This window comes from Pimephales promelas, chromosome 20 (assembly GCF_988280905.1).
Source record: "Pimephales promelas chromosome 20, fPimPro1.hap1.1, whole genome shotgun sequence".
Lineage (NCBI taxonomy): Eukaryota > Metazoa > Chordata > Actinopteri > Cypriniformes > Leuciscidae > Pimephales > Pimephales promelas.
In genome coordinates, this window is record NC_142788.1 from 22904967 (window position 1) to 22920899 (window position 15933).

At 35.2% G+C, this 15933-nt stretch overlaps 3 protein-coding genes across 6 annotated transcripts; 2 read left to right on the forward strand and 1 right to left on the reverse strand.

The window, feature by feature from the left end:
- Positions 1 to 23: 23 nt before the first annotated feature.
- On the reverse strand, positions 24 to 10792 carry LOC148970649 (uncharacterized). The gene is made up of 4 exons (XM_089124577.1): positions 10658 to 10792; positions 10385 to 10538; positions 877 to 952; positions 24 to 105 (listed from the first exon to the last, which is right to left on the reverse strand). Exons 1-4 carry the CDS (start codon positions 10706 to 10708, stop codon positions 24 to 26), a joined length of 363 nt encoding a protein of 120 aa, XP_088980703.1. The 5' UTR covers positions 10709 to 10792.
- aurkaip1 (aurora kinase A interacting protein 1) lies at positions 2349 to 3954 on the forward strand. The gene is made up of 4 exons (XM_039651562.2): positions 2349 to 2495; positions 2858 to 2953; positions 3034 to 3500; positions 3688 to 3954. The coding sequence occupies exons 2-4, from the start codon at positions 2902 to 2904 to the stop codon at positions 3805 to 3807; spliced, it is 639 nt and encodes a 212-aa protein (XP_039507496.2). The 5' UTR covers positions 2349 to 2495; positions 2858 to 2901; the 3' UTR covers positions 3808 to 3954.
- mxra8b (matrix-remodelling associated 8b) lies at positions 4668 to 12765 on the forward strand. Of its 4 annotated transcripts, none has more exons than XM_039651560.2 (10): positions 4668 to 4860; positions 6196 to 6222; positions 6310 to 6612; positions 6712 to 6813; positions 7536 to 8024; positions 10696 to 10857; positions 11019 to 11049; positions 11169 to 11239; positions 11814 to 11891; positions 11986 to 12765. In XM_039651560.2, the coding sequence occupies exons 1-10, from the start codon at positions 4842 to 4844 to the stop codon at positions 12009 to 12011; spliced, it is 1308 nt and encodes a 435-aa protein (XP_039507494.2). In that variant the 5' UTR covers positions 4668 to 4841; the 3' UTR covers positions 12012 to 12765. The 4 variants fall into 4 exon arrangements, with proteins under 4 accessions (XP_039507494.2, XP_039507492.2, XP_088980702.1 ...); XM_039651558.2 differs by having other exon boundaries at positions 4672 to 4860; positions 11166 to 11239; XM_089124576.1 differs by having other exon boundaries at positions 4672 to 4860; positions 10699 to 10857.
- The last annotated feature ends 3168 nt before the right edge of the window (positions 12766 to 15933 follow it).

Consider the following 15933-nt stretch of genomic DNA (forward strand, 5'->3'; position numbering starts at 1 on the left):
ACCTGAGAAGTGCCCTTACCACGTCATAGGGGCTGGACGGGGGTGTCGTCCATAACGTCACGCCATCGGTACATCCCATAGACATAGGTCCGTCCACAAACAAAACTGTGTTAAAAAAAACAAAAAAAAACCTTAAAATTAAACTGCTGCATATTATCATGCGTATTGTGATGCAATATAAAAGTTTAAACACGGAACATTTTACACAGTCAAGAATTTGAATTGAATATATTTTTATTTAGTTTTGAATTTGCATTTTAACGTATTGCATATTTCATTGCAATTTATCATTCTATTATATTTTACTGTATTATATTCTAAAGGTTGTGGCTGTCATCAGTGTTTTTTTTATTTTTATTTTTTATAAATACCTAGACAGGTGACATTACAATATTTATATAATAACCACTTGGGTGTCAACGAGCCATATAAGTTGTAAACATTTGAAATAATGTCTGTTTGGCTATTTAAAATTTCAGCGAATTATTGACAGCTGAATGCCGCACATGAAGTTATTCAGTTCAGTTACATAAAATATAAGTAATAATCACCTAACCGGAAGTTCTTCGAAATGAAGAAATATTGGAAAATATATGCTTGTTGATTAGCCACTGAATAATCAGAAAAGGAATCAGCATAAATATTTAATGAAATATGTTATGTAAAACACCTAATAATACCTAAATAGACAAGCTAAAATGGTGGGGACTCCTGCAAAATATTTTGTTAATTTTGGAGCAAATGTGACACCATGTCCATGACTCAGATGTGTAAAAAAAAAGTAGTTGGACAGACAAGCTGCTTCAAGCAGAGCATGCAGCCTATGAAAAGAGGGGGTGTGTGAGGGGAGGGAGGTAGACGTTTTTAACCACTCACCTTTTAACTATGTCTACTGATAAGTGGGTCTTGAGGGTTGTTGACACTGGCCTGGTATGTTTGTACATTATGCTGTCTTGGGGAAAAAAAAAAAAACACTCACTCACACAGAAACACACTTAATCATCGTATTGAAGATACCCACTGGTTAATAATAAACCCCCCTATAGAAAAACAACTAAAGTTCTCTATTGTTTTCATGTTCAGGGTTGACAGTAAATATTTATTGCGGACGTGTAGACATCCTGTGGGACTAGTTATTCTAGATGTTTATTTACATTTTCAGATAGTAAAACTACCACTACTTCTGCATTTTTTTTCTTAATCCATTTATGTTTAATTTATTTATTTAAATTTATTTTTATCTTTCAATTCTTATTGTAATGAGGGACATTTAATGTACTAAATTTACTCCTAAATACTCCTAAATAAAAAAAAACTCCTAAATATAATACTTAATTTATTATATTATAGGAGTTTATTATAAGATAATTATAGTTGTTGTTGTTTTTTGTTTTTTTTACAGTGATGACAGTTTGGTGGGGGTTAATGGTCAAATGTCTTTTTTGGCAACACAAATTTTAGTGACAGGCAGTCTTGGCAAAACATAACATGGCTTGTTATGGCTTAAGATATTCACATGTGAGACAGCATATTATCTAATATTAGCAAAGCTGTTTATCTCTCCAGGGGGATATGTAAATTGACTCAGATATCTTGGTCTTTGATTCTGTTGGAAAATTCCTGCAGATTGTGTGAGTTCAAAAAGTTCACAACCTTCATGGTCAGAGTTCCACATTTTGGATCAACCAAAGTCAGGGCATGCAACAGACCAGTATATTGCATAAGCAGGGAATGTGATACGGTGCCTCCAGCTTGAGTTATACAGGATATGCGCTTCATATATATAGCCTAGGCCTATATAAAACAAGAGGCAATATTTTTTCAAGAAAAATCCCTATATACCCCCCGTGTACATTTGGAATGAGGAAAAATAGCGTGATTATTTTTTAATCCCAATTAACCAAATTTTCTTTTCACAAACAAACGAATGGATGACATGTTTGACATTGTATCAGTAACTACAACAGCACAGTCTCAACAACTAAAGATACAAGTCCTCTTCCTTTTAGACATGCAATAAAGTAACATAAAGACCAAAGACAAAAACAAAGGAAACACGCACAGCATTTGTGATCAACTCTATACGCTTTCAGATGGTTGGGAAACCACGCCATCCTCAGGAGAAACCTATTTTTTACAGTCGATGGGAGAAACAAGTGAAATAGCAAGATGTCAGAAAGATTTCCGTTTTTTAAATGCTTCATTGATGTTGCTGTTGTGGTGTGTTTTCTTTTACTACATATATTTGGGATATTTCATTAGTTTTTAACCACGCAAAGCAATGACAAAGATAAATGTCCGTTCATATTTTACAATATTTTTAATGTGATGTTGTTTAATCTTTGCAAAACAACCGTGCTGATCTGATAATAGACTTCAATAGCTGGTTTGACTCTAGGCCGGAACCCTTTGGAGGTTACATGTGTTGCAGGGGGAACCACAATGAAATGTACCGGAAGTAGATAGAGTCACATTGAACATTTTGAGCTGGCGAGGTATGTAATCCGAAGAGCTTATTCTTTTAAACGATCATAAAAGTTGCCTACTTGTTTACAGGTGTATTAGTATCTGTATACTTATTAGGCTTGCTGACATTTTTTTTTTTAGCGATACTAACAGTTATCGTTTTAAGATATGAAGCCAGCAAACAGTTGCTAGTGGTTTGAATGAAAGACCTTCTTGTGTGAACTGCATAGTGTTATGTAGAGTGTAGTATATTTACACTCGTTTTTAAAATTTAATGTGACCTTTATATAGCAAAGAAAATGCTAGGCTACATTCTGTAAAAATCAACCCTTGGTACACATATGACACACTCATTTTGAAGCTACACTACTGTGTGTTTGTATATTTTCAGTCCATGATGCTCTTGAGGGTGCAACAGCCATAGGACTATACACCATGTTTCTTCCAAGGGTGGTTTCACGGCTGACTCTGCTTTCCAAAGTGTCTGGTAAGCTTATTAGATTTTGTACCAATAACAGATTTTTTTTTAAAGATAATTGTTGAACAAGTTCCTATTCTTTCTTTCAGGTTCATTGCAAAACCAGAGCCAGGTGTTATGCAGTGCTGTTCAACACTGTCGTTCTACCGGTTTCAGAACGCTTCATTATACAAATAGATGCTTCACTTCAGCTGCTGACAACAAACTTCCACCCAAACTATGCACACCTCTTGAGCCAGAATTAGAGGAGGTTCTTGTACCCCGTAAACTATCAGTTTCACCCTTGGAAAGCTGGCTTTCTCTGCGCTACTCTCTCCCCCCATTGCTGGAGACCTCTCCGCCCCTGCAAGAAGGTGAGATTGTGGGAAAGTCCATGGTGCTGCCTCCGTGTGTGCTGCCATTACTGGATGATGGGGAAAGCCCAACACCACTGAACTGCAAGAATGTGCTGGAGATCCGACGAAGGAAGATGAACAGGCACAAATACAAGAAGCTGCTAAAACGGACCAAGTTCCTTAGGAGGAGGGTGAAAGATGTCAGGAGGAAGAAAAAACAGGTCAGTTATATTACGCATCTAGCTTGCGAGGAAAAAAAAAAAAAATATATATATATATATATATATATACACGGTATATATTGCAATTGGTTTATTCAGTTAACGTCTGTTACATAATAGAGTTGACATTTTACATTAACAAGGGCTCAAATTACAAATGCATGCCATAACATTTTTTTTTTTATAGGCTAAGTTTGAGAGAGATCTTTCCCGAATCGTTAGACGAGCTGGACTGAAGATAGCCCCAGATGAATGGACAGCACCCAAAGTCTATGTCAGACTGAGTCAGTCTAAAAGAAATGTGTAATTAACATCTGTGTCATTTTAAATATTTGTGACTTTTTCATAATACAATTCAGACTATCAATACTGCATCGGGAGCGAAACAGTGACCTGAAATTCACACTCATCATGCATATGTACTTATTATTGTAATAAAAAGTCTTCACCTCTCTTTGTTGTGCATTGTTTTAAGAGCTCATATCTCCTTTTGTGAAAGATTCAAATAGAACCCAATTCTGTTTTCTGAGCTGTTTTTTTTTTTTCAATGTTTATTGTAGAATCTATTTTCTCAATTCACCACTAGGTTTAGGTTGACGCAAATCATCTCCTGTGTCTACTTTTTTATTTTATTTTTCAGAAACCATAATCTCATGTCACCACTAGGGTGAAGCAAATCATCTCTGACTCTACTGAAGATTTTTTTTTTTATTACATAAAATAATTATTCCTTTTTTTTTTTTTTTGCAATATTTTCCTGTCTCAGGACAGGACTCGTTCACATCAACTACTTGTAAAATGTTCAGACATAATTTTAGTTAACTACAGGATTTTGCTTATTTATAATCAATAATTTATTACATAGCATTTTAACGTACCTGTTACATGTATTAAATATATTTTTAAAGAAATTAAAGTGCAAATACGCTATTCCAAGTAATATGAGGTCATAAATACTGCCAATACAATTAAACAGTTGCTTTTATATATGTATAAAAAACAGTCTAATACGTTTAAAAATATATAATATTTTTTTTATATATATATTTTTATTACCCGTAAACATTTTGATTATGTAGATGTGATGCTACGTTCAGGTTTATTTTTTGCAAAACAGTTAATATCGGTGTAAATGAAATTATATTTTTGCAGGTAATTTGAGAGTTTAGTATTTCATGATGTTTCATATTCTGGAGGAGGCGCATGTTAGTGGTCCAGACGAGCAGAAGGTTTTGTTTTCTGTCGCTGGTCGACGAACAAATGAGGTGAGGTGACAGTCCTCTGAAAAAAACACGCTTTCATCGCTCACCAGATTTAACCATTTTCTTCAACTTTTCGGACATGTTTCTAGTGGCATTCAGTAAGTAGTTAAACCGATTATTTTTTTTTTTCTAATTTAACTTATTTGAACTTCTCCTTTTCGACATTTTCCTACACAACATTGAATATTGTCTTCTGTGCTGCATCCTTCATAGACAAGTAAATATGGTATTTTCTATTACATTATTATTTTAAGTCTTGCAGAACGTCTCGTGCTGGCGTCCGGCCAAACTCTTCGTTTTTTGTTTTGTCAGGTTATTTTTTGTTGTGTGTGTCAAATATGTAGCTACGTTATATGTCTGGCTCTGGCACTACAGTTTAGATTAAACATTTTTCGTTTGCTTTGTTTTTCTCCCTTTGCAGACCCTCTCCCCCCCCCATCTCTTTAAATTGTACCGCTTGACCTGTTTTAAACATAGTGTGTGTGTTGTTATGCTGTGCTAAATTAGAAGTTAAATCTAACTAAAGTCATATTGATTAGTCATGAAAGAGTCAGTGCCTGCGATTCTGCAGCATCAGCGATAGTAAACGATGATGTTGTTTTACTTTTCTGGTTTGTCTGGTATTCATGAATTCTCTTTTAACTCTGTTTATTGTAAAACTGGACCTAGGAATAAACAACTTGAAAAAGTTTAATATATCAATGATTGTGCTTTTGTTTTACAAAAAATGACTATTACTTCCGTATGAATATTATTACTAGTAGTGTATGTAGACCGGAGACACTATATCACTACTAAAAAAAGGTTTGAGTCCACTTTAAAGTCAAAGCACAGACGTTTTCTTTGTCCACCCACCAGTTTCACAAAATCCTTTTGGAAACACTGTTTATACATAGGTATTCAGTTAATTGTACCCTTTTAATGTGGCAAGACACATCAGGGTTTAATGCTGCTTCACTGTAAAAAATGAACTAGCAATTCACAAATCGAATTCACCAATTTCTTGATAGATAGGCAGACAGAAAAAATACAGACACACAAATGTGTTCTTAGACACCTTTTGCTGTGTACTTTTAGTGGTAGTTGTCCAGTTGCCTTCAGAAAATCAGTATTTATCTTCTGGGTTTCAGGCCTAACTGCTGAGAGGGAATGAATGGATCCTCTGTGCTCCTTTTTCTGCTAAATGTGTCCGTTTTGGCACAGCAGCAAATAAAACATTTAGTAATAAGTCTTTTACGCTTAAGAACTAAGTTTTAACATGTCCGTATTCACAATATGAGCCCTGATTGATGCACATAGTGATTTGGAGCAGATTTTGGTGGTTGAAACGCCAACAGGAGTCAGAACAGATGCCAAATTTCTTTAGATGATCTCAGTAAATACGATTTACACCGTCAATAATTCTAAGGCTTGTGTTCTTGTTCTCATTTCAGTCTGCACTGCCTTGATCTTACCATGTGGTGAGTGAGCAACAAAACATGAAGAATATTTGATAGTAGTGCTCCAGTATTGTTTATCTAAATGTAATGGATGTGTACTTTTTTTAGCCTGGACACAAAACAGCCTGCCGAGTGTGGTTGTGGAGGCGAAGAACCTTACTTTTCCAGCCGGGTCAGATGTTGTTCTTCCGTGTCATAACCAGCGGATGGTGTGGAGGCAGGATCGCCTTCGGGACCGCCAACGCATCGTGCATTGGGACCTGATCCAGAACCAACCTGATTACACAGTGGAGCGCATTTTAGATATGTTCTCAGGGGGAACGGAGCGATTGTACAACGACTACAACAGGGGCCGAATTACTATTTCAAAAGATGCCTTCAGCGATGGAAACTTCTCACTAGTTATTAATAGTAGGCTCATCTTTTTAGACCATGTCTATGTCCCTCTTTTGATACTATCATTTGTGATATTTAATTACTGTTATTTGTGTTGCTGTTTTGTTTTTGCAGATGTGGATGCGAATGATAAAGGTATCTATACCTGTAACCTACATCACCACTATTGCAAGGTCCACCAGTCCATTCAAATCCAGCTCAACATCACTAAATCACGTAAGAGAATAAAGCTGACATCTATATACTGAAAAACACAAGAATGGTAGCCGTTATCTGCCTCAAAATAAACGATTTAGAAATAAACAATTTCTTTCTCTTTTAATTTCTTAAAAAGGAGTAGTTCACTTTTAAAAAAAACTTTTGCTGATAATTTACTCACCCCCATGTCATCCAAGATGTCCATGTCTTGTCGAAAAGAAATTAAGGTTTTTGATAAAAACATTCCAGGATTTTCTCCATATAATAGACTTCATTGGGAACCAAATGGTTCAAGGTCCAAATGAGAGTTTCAGTGCAGCTTCAAACGACACCAGATGATGAATAAGGGTCTTATCGAGCGAAACGATCAGTCATTTAAAAAATAAATAAAAAAGTTTACGTTTTATAAGCACAAATGCTCACCTTGCTCTGTTCTGTGATGCGCAGTCGTTACTCTCCTGTTCAAACTCGTTCATCAAAATGTACAAATCTTATTTCGAGTCATGACTCGAAGGGTCCTAGATAAGATTCATTGTCTGGTGTCATCCTGGAATGTTTTCATCAAAAACCTTAATTTCTTTTCGACTGAAGAAAGAAAGACATGGACATCTTGGATGACATGGGGGTGAGTAAATTATCAGCAAAAGTTTTTTTTAAAAGAGAACTACTCCTTTAAATCACTGAAATACAAACTTGAGCTTTGCAAAAGCATATATTATTGATAATGTCAATCTCTGCAGCTCGAAAGGAAAAGCGTATCTGGGATGGCGAGAAATCCGTGTTCGTGGTTCTGGTGGGGAAGAGTGTAGTGCTTCCATGTGTGAACCGCAGACAATTGTGGACAGAGAGTCAGGAGGACGAGGGCCAGCAGCAGGTGGTCCACTGGGACTGGCAGGCTCCTGGAGTCACCCGTGACCGAGCAGACCGCCTCGCCGACTTGTATGCCTCTGGAGAGATCCGCCGGTACAGGCCGCTCTTTCTCCGGAATAAGATGAACTTCTCAACTGATGCCTTCTCCATTGGGGATTTCTCCCTGAGCATCCACAACATTCAGCCCGCTGATAAAGGCCTGTATTCCTGCCACCTTCACCATCACTACTGTGGCCTACATGAAAGACGAATCTTCAGGGTGATCGTCGAGCCTTCTGTCCAGCCCTTGCCTCCTGCGCGCTCCCCTACTGACGCACCGAAAACTCCTTCGCATCCTGTCCTTCCTGCTGATGCCCCAAGTAAGAGAATATGTGTTTTGTTGCATCTCTAATTATGTTCCAAACCTGTATGATGTAAATTATTTTAATGTATTAGTCTTTGAAGAATTGTGATGCAGCCTTTGCCATTAAAGTGACCAAGGGTTGTCAAGATCCAATAAACATCACCATAAAAGTAGTCTATACAAATTGTGCAGTATTTTCCAAGTCTTCCTGAAGTGATACAATACCATTTTGGTGTCTATGATGTTGACGGACCATTTTTGTATCTGGAAGAAACCTAGATTTGAGGTGATTATTTATCAGTGAAGAAAGACTTATATATAATGCACAAATTGTATGGGACACTTTTATGTGTGTTTTTGGTCATTATTGCCAGAAGTTGTATGGTTGCTGGATCTGGTTGCATGACGATTCTCAAAACAATTGTGCATCATTACATGCCAGATCAAGGGATTAAAAAATTAATTTAGAAACAAAGACCTTCTCCTTTTCCTTGCTTGTATGCTTTCAACACGTATGTCTGGGTTCTCCTAATCTGCTCCATTGCTCCTCCCTTTACAAGCATATTTGGGGTTGGGGGAGGAATGTTGCTTGAGAACTGGGCTATATTACTTCCTCCCCGTTTCTCTCTGTTTACTTTTTGCTGCTTTGTCTTCTCCAGTCTGCAGTCTGCGATCTCTCCGTCTCTCTTTCTCTGTTTTTTCTCTATTTAAAATGGCTTTGTCCTTTAGTCTTTGTTCAGATCGACTCCAGTTATTTTGGAGTTATTTCTGTCCCTGCCGCTTGTGTTACAAAACTCTTGTAAAGATGAGTTTGTACGAGTGAATGTTTTTAACAGAAATGTTGGAGGTGGGGGAGGTTTTATTGGAAGACTGCTTCATATTTCCTCATCTAAGCAATGGCTGAGCTCACTTTATAAACTATTACAGCCCCACAAAAGGTCACAGCAACATCTTGCTTTCTTCTGGGGTTTGCAGATTTTACTATCATTGCTCAGACAATATTCCCCATCTTGTTTTGGAAATGGGCTTTTTTTCCGACATGAAAAGCCACATCCGTACAACATCTGGCCCGATGTAACTTAAAAGCACACAGGCGGAATGGTCTGTGTTAGAATTACATCTTCTTATGTCTGTAAAGTGTGAAAAAAAATCCCCAGTCCACTTTAAGTAGAAAAAGATGCCAGTCATATATCTTATAGATTTAGTGTATTGCCTGAATTTAACCTTGTTATTTCTCAAATGTGAAAAAAACTTTGTTCCAAATATATATGTATTTGTTAATATTACCAAATGTTCATATTTTGCTGTGTATTTTTATTAACTTAAGACAATATTTAAAAAATTAAGTATCAATAATTTTACAAAATTTTAACTTAACATTAGTGAAATACCTTTAAATATTTAATATAGAATTATAAGCAATATATTTAAAATATCTTAAATTAAATATTCCTTATATTAAATATAAGGAATTAAAATATAATTTTTTTTAACCTCATCAAAATCGTTAAAAAGTTGTAGCTGTAATCTAGAGGTTGGTGCACATGCAGCAGTTTAACTGTGATGACTTTTGGAAAAGCCTAGGCTGCGAAGGATCTACTCGTTTATCTTTCGGGGTCCTGTAAACGAAGAACGCATTTGTAGGGTGCATTCGTGCCTTGATGCATTCTGGGGCTTAGAAGTTGCAATGCAGCTTTTGAAACTTGCTTATGTTGTACGTATCCCAATCACACTTCACCCCACTTTGTTGTTGTTAGCATTGTTGTTGTTACCAGTCTTAGCATGTCATTGAATTCCTCATTGCTCATCCCAATGAGACATAGTGCCTCATGAAGTAATCAGAATGTCTGTTAGTTTTGGGGTAAAGATGTTTTTTGGTGTTGTTAAAGGGATAGTTCACTCAAAAATGAAAATTATCCTATAATTTACTCACCCTCAAGCAATCCCAGTCTTTTTTTCTTTTAGCCAAACACAATCAGTTTAAACAAAACATAACCTGCTTCTTTCAAGCCTTATAATAGGAGTGAATAGTAACTAAGATTTACAGAAGGCCTTTATTAACCCCCTGGACTGGAGCCTTTTAGATGACTTTTATGATGGATTTTTTGGGCTATATTTTGGCCAGGATATTTTTAATACATCTCCGATTGTGTTTGGCTGAAAGAAGAAAGTCATATAATTATGGAATAATTATTTTCATTTTTGGGTGAACTAACCCTTTAACCCAAAAACAAGATTCCCAATACTATGTTTGGTTTATTTGGTCTTAAGAGCACTACTGATATCCAATCCCAGAGACCGTGGCAGATTACATCTAAATTATCCTTGTTATTGTGGGGCACTAAATAAATGGAAAATGTCTCCAGACAGACTGACCATGAAGTGGTGGTTCTTCTCTCCGCCTGCACTTTCTCTCGCTTTCTGTTCTGCGGTTTGTGTTTTTCTTTCTCCATTGCTGCTGCATGACATCAGGTCTGGAACTCATTATGCCTGTTTTGGCCATTGAAACCTTGTCCCTCTCACTTCTCACCTGGGTGAAAAGGGAAAAACAATAGTAATTTAGGCTTTTCTGCTTGGTTTCTTGGCTCTTAGTACAGGATAAAATAATTAAGTGTTTTAATTTCAGATATTTAAGAGTTCTTCTCATACATCTGGTCCTCTCGTGTTCCCATTTTGTCCCTGGTAAGCAGATACAAACATGGTGGAAGCAACTCAGGTCCTCAATGTAATCCTGCCTGAGAATCAAACTCATCTCCTGCACCAAGTGGGCTACATCTTGGCAATCTTCCTGCTGCTTCTCTTAATGCTCATTGGCATCATTATAACCACGAGGCACTGCAGAAAGAAAGGTAGGATCATGTGGATGATTTTATAAACAAGAAAAAGAAACCAATGTGGCTTTTTAGTCAAACTGCAAACTGTCTGAATAAAATGAATACCTTAGAGATTATAGGCTTGGATCTCATCTTACTGAAATTTCTTTTGACCTTCGATGTAATATCTGTTTCAGGGCTTGAGTTTGAGGATCGAAGGTCTGAGCGGTAAGAATCGAAAATAGACTATTAAACCACTCCAGTGTTTTTGAGTAAAGTAAGACCCACAATAATCATTTTACACTTGCTAATACATAAAAAGCATAACGTTTGTTTTTACTCAGAAGTGGTCGCAGGACGTCCATTGAGCTTGATGCCACAGAACTGCAACCCTACAATCAGGAAGACTTGCGACTGGGTAAGCACAACCTCATTTTTTCCATAATTTTTCAAACTGTTTTACTTAAAGGGATAGTTTACCCAAAAATAAAAGATCTGTCATCATATGTTCACTCTCAAGTTGTTTAAAATCTGTATGAATCTGCTGAATACAAAAAAAGATATTTTGATGCATATGGATAACCAAACAGTTGATGAGCCCCATTGACTTCCATAGTAGAAAAAATACTATGGAAGTCAATGGGGCCCATCAACTTTTTTGGGTGAATGATCCCTTTAAAGCTGTTGTAGACATTTAGAAATTAGCTTTTTTTTCTAATACTTGCAAAATCACCATAACGGTTACTCTGTAAAATCTAGGGGAATGTGACCTGGTGTTTTTGCAAGAAACATATTTTTCAATATTCTCAAGAACAATGACTACATTAGACTTTTTTAATTGGTTGATTATTGTTTTTTAAAAAGGGATTTTACAGTGAAATATCTTTTTTAAGAGCCGAGTGTCCCACATCTGACATTTACATACTGTATTAATTTAAATATCTTCATTACATCAGCTTTTATTGACGAAATCCTTGTTTTTTCTTCTTTAGACTACAAGAACAACATAATGAAAGGCAGGGCAGAGGCAAACAACTATCCCTCTCCAAAAGTTATTGATCTCAACAGAGGTAATGTGGTCTCAATTAGTAAATCTCATTCCGAACTGATGAATTGTGATGTATTTACATAAACTTTATTTTTCTTCCTCTCTCTCACCCAAAGAAATGGAGAGAATGTCATGGAAGTGATTCTGATTGAGCTGCAGGCTGGTCCAGAGTATACTGATTGAAAAGAGATTCAAGGATTTTACAGTTACATTGAGAACAAGAATGGAATTACTGTCTTTCTACATCATAATTAATGCTTACATGATCTTATAATACTCAAATTCAGTTGATATTGGTAAATCAATTTACGTGAAATCATTTTCTTATCATAACCACAGTGTACCATAATGGTTTCATAATGGTAATCTGTTGAATTAAAGTTAAGGCAATTTGCTGAATTCAGCATTTGGTGGTACTCTAAAATTTTGTGTGGTAGAAACCACTGTAAGTGTCTGAATTTAAATAGAAATTACTTATAAAACTCAGGAAGCAAACAAATAGCTGTGGCTTCAGGTCTAAATAGTCAAAGATGGTGCACAAGTGAACCTCAAAGGCAATTAAATGTATTGTTTGTGCTATGCTGATGTGTATCTATGTTACTTTTCTGAGGAGTTTTGAGTCCTATTGACCAGGACTTTTTGGTCCATTATCTTTTTTCATTCTTTGTTTCACGGCATTATGTAGAGGGCAAAGTTGCAGTTTATTACAGTTAATGAGCATTTTTCATCACCATTTTCCCTAATTCCTTGGTCAGTAATTCTCATTTACATAGGTTATGAAGCATTTATGCAGTAGTTTTCAAATGATCTGGAGTGTACATTTATCTTTAAAGTGGCAGTACATGATCATGTTTGTAGGACCAATGTACAAATATAATAAAGTTTATTCTGAAATATTTTGTGTAATTAAGATTCAATCTTTCTATAGGTACATTATCTCCCTTTTCTTTTTGTCAAAGTGCCCATGGATAAATGTTAAGATCCACTGTTACTATAACTTAACTGATATCATATCAGTATTTAGTAAAAACTTTTGATTTACCAGCCTTATGTAACTTATGTTAAATAAAAATATGCATTTATTTATACTATTACTAATATACTGTAGGTTTTAAATTTATATAATGTTATCCAAAAATCCAGTGTTTGAATATACTTGTAATGAAAATCTTTGCTCTAACCCATAATTGTGAAACTCAGCAATTTGACTGCAATTATTTAGCATACATTTTGAGAAGTGCATTACAGGAGGCAAATATTTATGTACAAACTGAGCAAAGAGGAAGAATATCCCTGTTTTGATTGATTAAATCTTGATTTGATTGACACAGCCAGTAAACCCCAATAGGTTCAATACGTACAGTAAACTCAATGTAATTGTCGTGTGCAGTGGGCAAAGTCTGAGTTGTAGAATGTGAGTATTGAGTTTGGCTAGATTCTTTCATTGTATTTTACTCAGACTCGGGCCTGGTGTTTGTACTTTTAGCAGGCCTGCCATGTTTTGTACAGTATGCGTTTCCTAAACAATCACCAAATAACGTCAGCAATACAGGAAGGACAGAGCTGCCCCCTGCTGTTCAAAATATATAACGACTCAAATGTCTGAAACTGGAGATAATTTCATGCTCACAAAACTACAAATCTTTGTACTTTTGTGTAGTTTCATTCTACGTTTCTGTCTTCTGAGCATATTTTCTTTATAAGGACATGTTGTGAGTTGGCATCTGCAAACAACACGCAATAAAGTGACCATTATATTAGATAATATGGTAACACTTTACAATAAGGTTCATTAGTTAAAATTAGTTAAACTATTAACTAACATGAACTAACAATGAGAAATATATTTGTTACAGTATTTGTTAATCTTTGTTAGTAAAAATACAGCTATTCATTGTTTGTCCATGTTAGTTCACAGTGGATTAACTAACGTTAACAAATACAACCTTTTATTTTAATAACGAATTGGTAAATGTTGAAATTAATATTAACTAAGATTAATAAATGCTGAAGATGTATTTTTCATTCTTAGTTCATGTTAACTAATGTAGTTAACTAATGAACTTTATAAAGTGTTACTGATAATATCGTGTTCATCCCTTTTCCTGCATTATATGGAGACTTCTTTTATTTAGAATTGCTGCTTTGCCATTTATTAATGTGGCATTTAAATGTTAATATACTGTATATTGATTGTAGTATTAGATGTTGTTGTGGCTTTGGCACTTTCATACAGGGTTCAAAAGTTTCATTTTTTACCTTTTCCAATAAATGGTTAGCGAAAAGAGGCTTAATCACCATTCCCAGAAGATCATGTAGATTTATTTATGCTATTTTAATTAATTTTATTTTTCCATGTTCTTTTCAATTACAGTATTAAATTATTAATACAATAAAATAAAAATGAAAATGAGTCTTTAATTTTGGGAATGTTCCAAGGTAAACGATTGATAGAAACTGATGTGATGATAAGGTGTTTCTCATCGGGTGGAAATACAAATATTTATATTTGATTGAATATATTTAATTGCTTGTTGATTAATAGTCAAATGGAATGGAAGTGTTTGAACAATTTACATTAAAACATTTTTGGAAACAATATGAAAAAGAAAAAAAAACGTACAATGCAAACTATGCACCTGCTGAATATGCAACTAATATATCAATATCAAATATCATACATATTCGTTGCTTTTTTTCTCTCTATAAACCCCTCAAATATTCTTGTTTGTAATTTGCTTGGCTTTCAATAATAAATAAATAAACAAACACATTTATTTGGTGCCTGATATCTAAATCAAACAAAGATGACTGTAGGTCTTTATGTTTTGCAGTGGTGGAATGTAACGAAGTACAAATACTTCGTTACTTTACTTAAGTACATTTTTCACGTATCTTTACTTTACTTAAGTACAATAAATAGTGCCTACTTTTTACTTTTACTTCGTTACATTTTGCAGCAATTATTATACTTTCTACTCCACTACATTTCTACAGCTTCTGTTACATTTTCGTTACATTTTCTGATCAGTTTTTCCATGCCAAAACGTAATCTGACCGTCCGTTCGTTGCACGTTTGTCTCACCAGTGACGTTTGGTTGCCATAGATACAGTATATCAACCCAGTCACACTAAATGCGTCTCACACGCAGTGTGTTTATCATGCAACTCATACGCGAAAATTTGTTTTTACGTGCATAGGAAACACACCGTGTGTAATATGTTTGGTTTGGTTAGGATTATGGCAAGCCAAGAGGCTCAGAATTACACCATAAATGAATCGCGTTTACTGCCAAACATAGTAATTAACATATAGTACTAAGGATAAGCATGATATTGCCTAATTGCAAGCTTGTTTCAGAAATGGTGACATTTTTTTCCCATCATTATTGAACATCATTATAGGAGTAGGCTATTAGGTTGAATGAGTTAGAATTAAATGTTTTATTAATCATTAGAAAATAGACATTAAGATAATAAATTGTTATGCAAGTACTTTTACTTTTAATACTTAAAGTACATTTAAAATAAAGTACTTTTTACTTTTTACTTAAGTATGGTTGTCATTGTGTTACTTCTACTTTTACTAAAGTAAATATTTATCTGGGTATTTGTACTTTTACTTAAGTACTGAGATTCAGTACTTCCTCCACCACTGATGTTTTGTCAGTGTACCGTCCATACAGACAACATATAACTATAACTATGATACAGGCCTGGTTCCACAGACAGGGTTTAGATTAAGCCAGGATTATACTGTCGCCCATTCAATCAGGGCATACGTGCCTTAGAAAAAAATCTTTACTAGTGTGCATCTTGAGACAAAATGCCAGTGCAAGTTGCTTTCAGTTTAAAAAAAAAAGCATTTTAGTCTGGGACTAGTTTAAACCCTGTCTGTGAAACTGGGGTTCAGTCAGTGTTTTAACAGCTGTCGGTTTAGCAGAACCACAGCAGCTCAGTGGTTTGTCTGTTACGGACTCTGTGACTGTCTGCCGCTAGAGAGCAGCCTACATCCACTAGAAACCTGAAATGGTAAATATCCTGAACTCCAGCTCATAGGGATG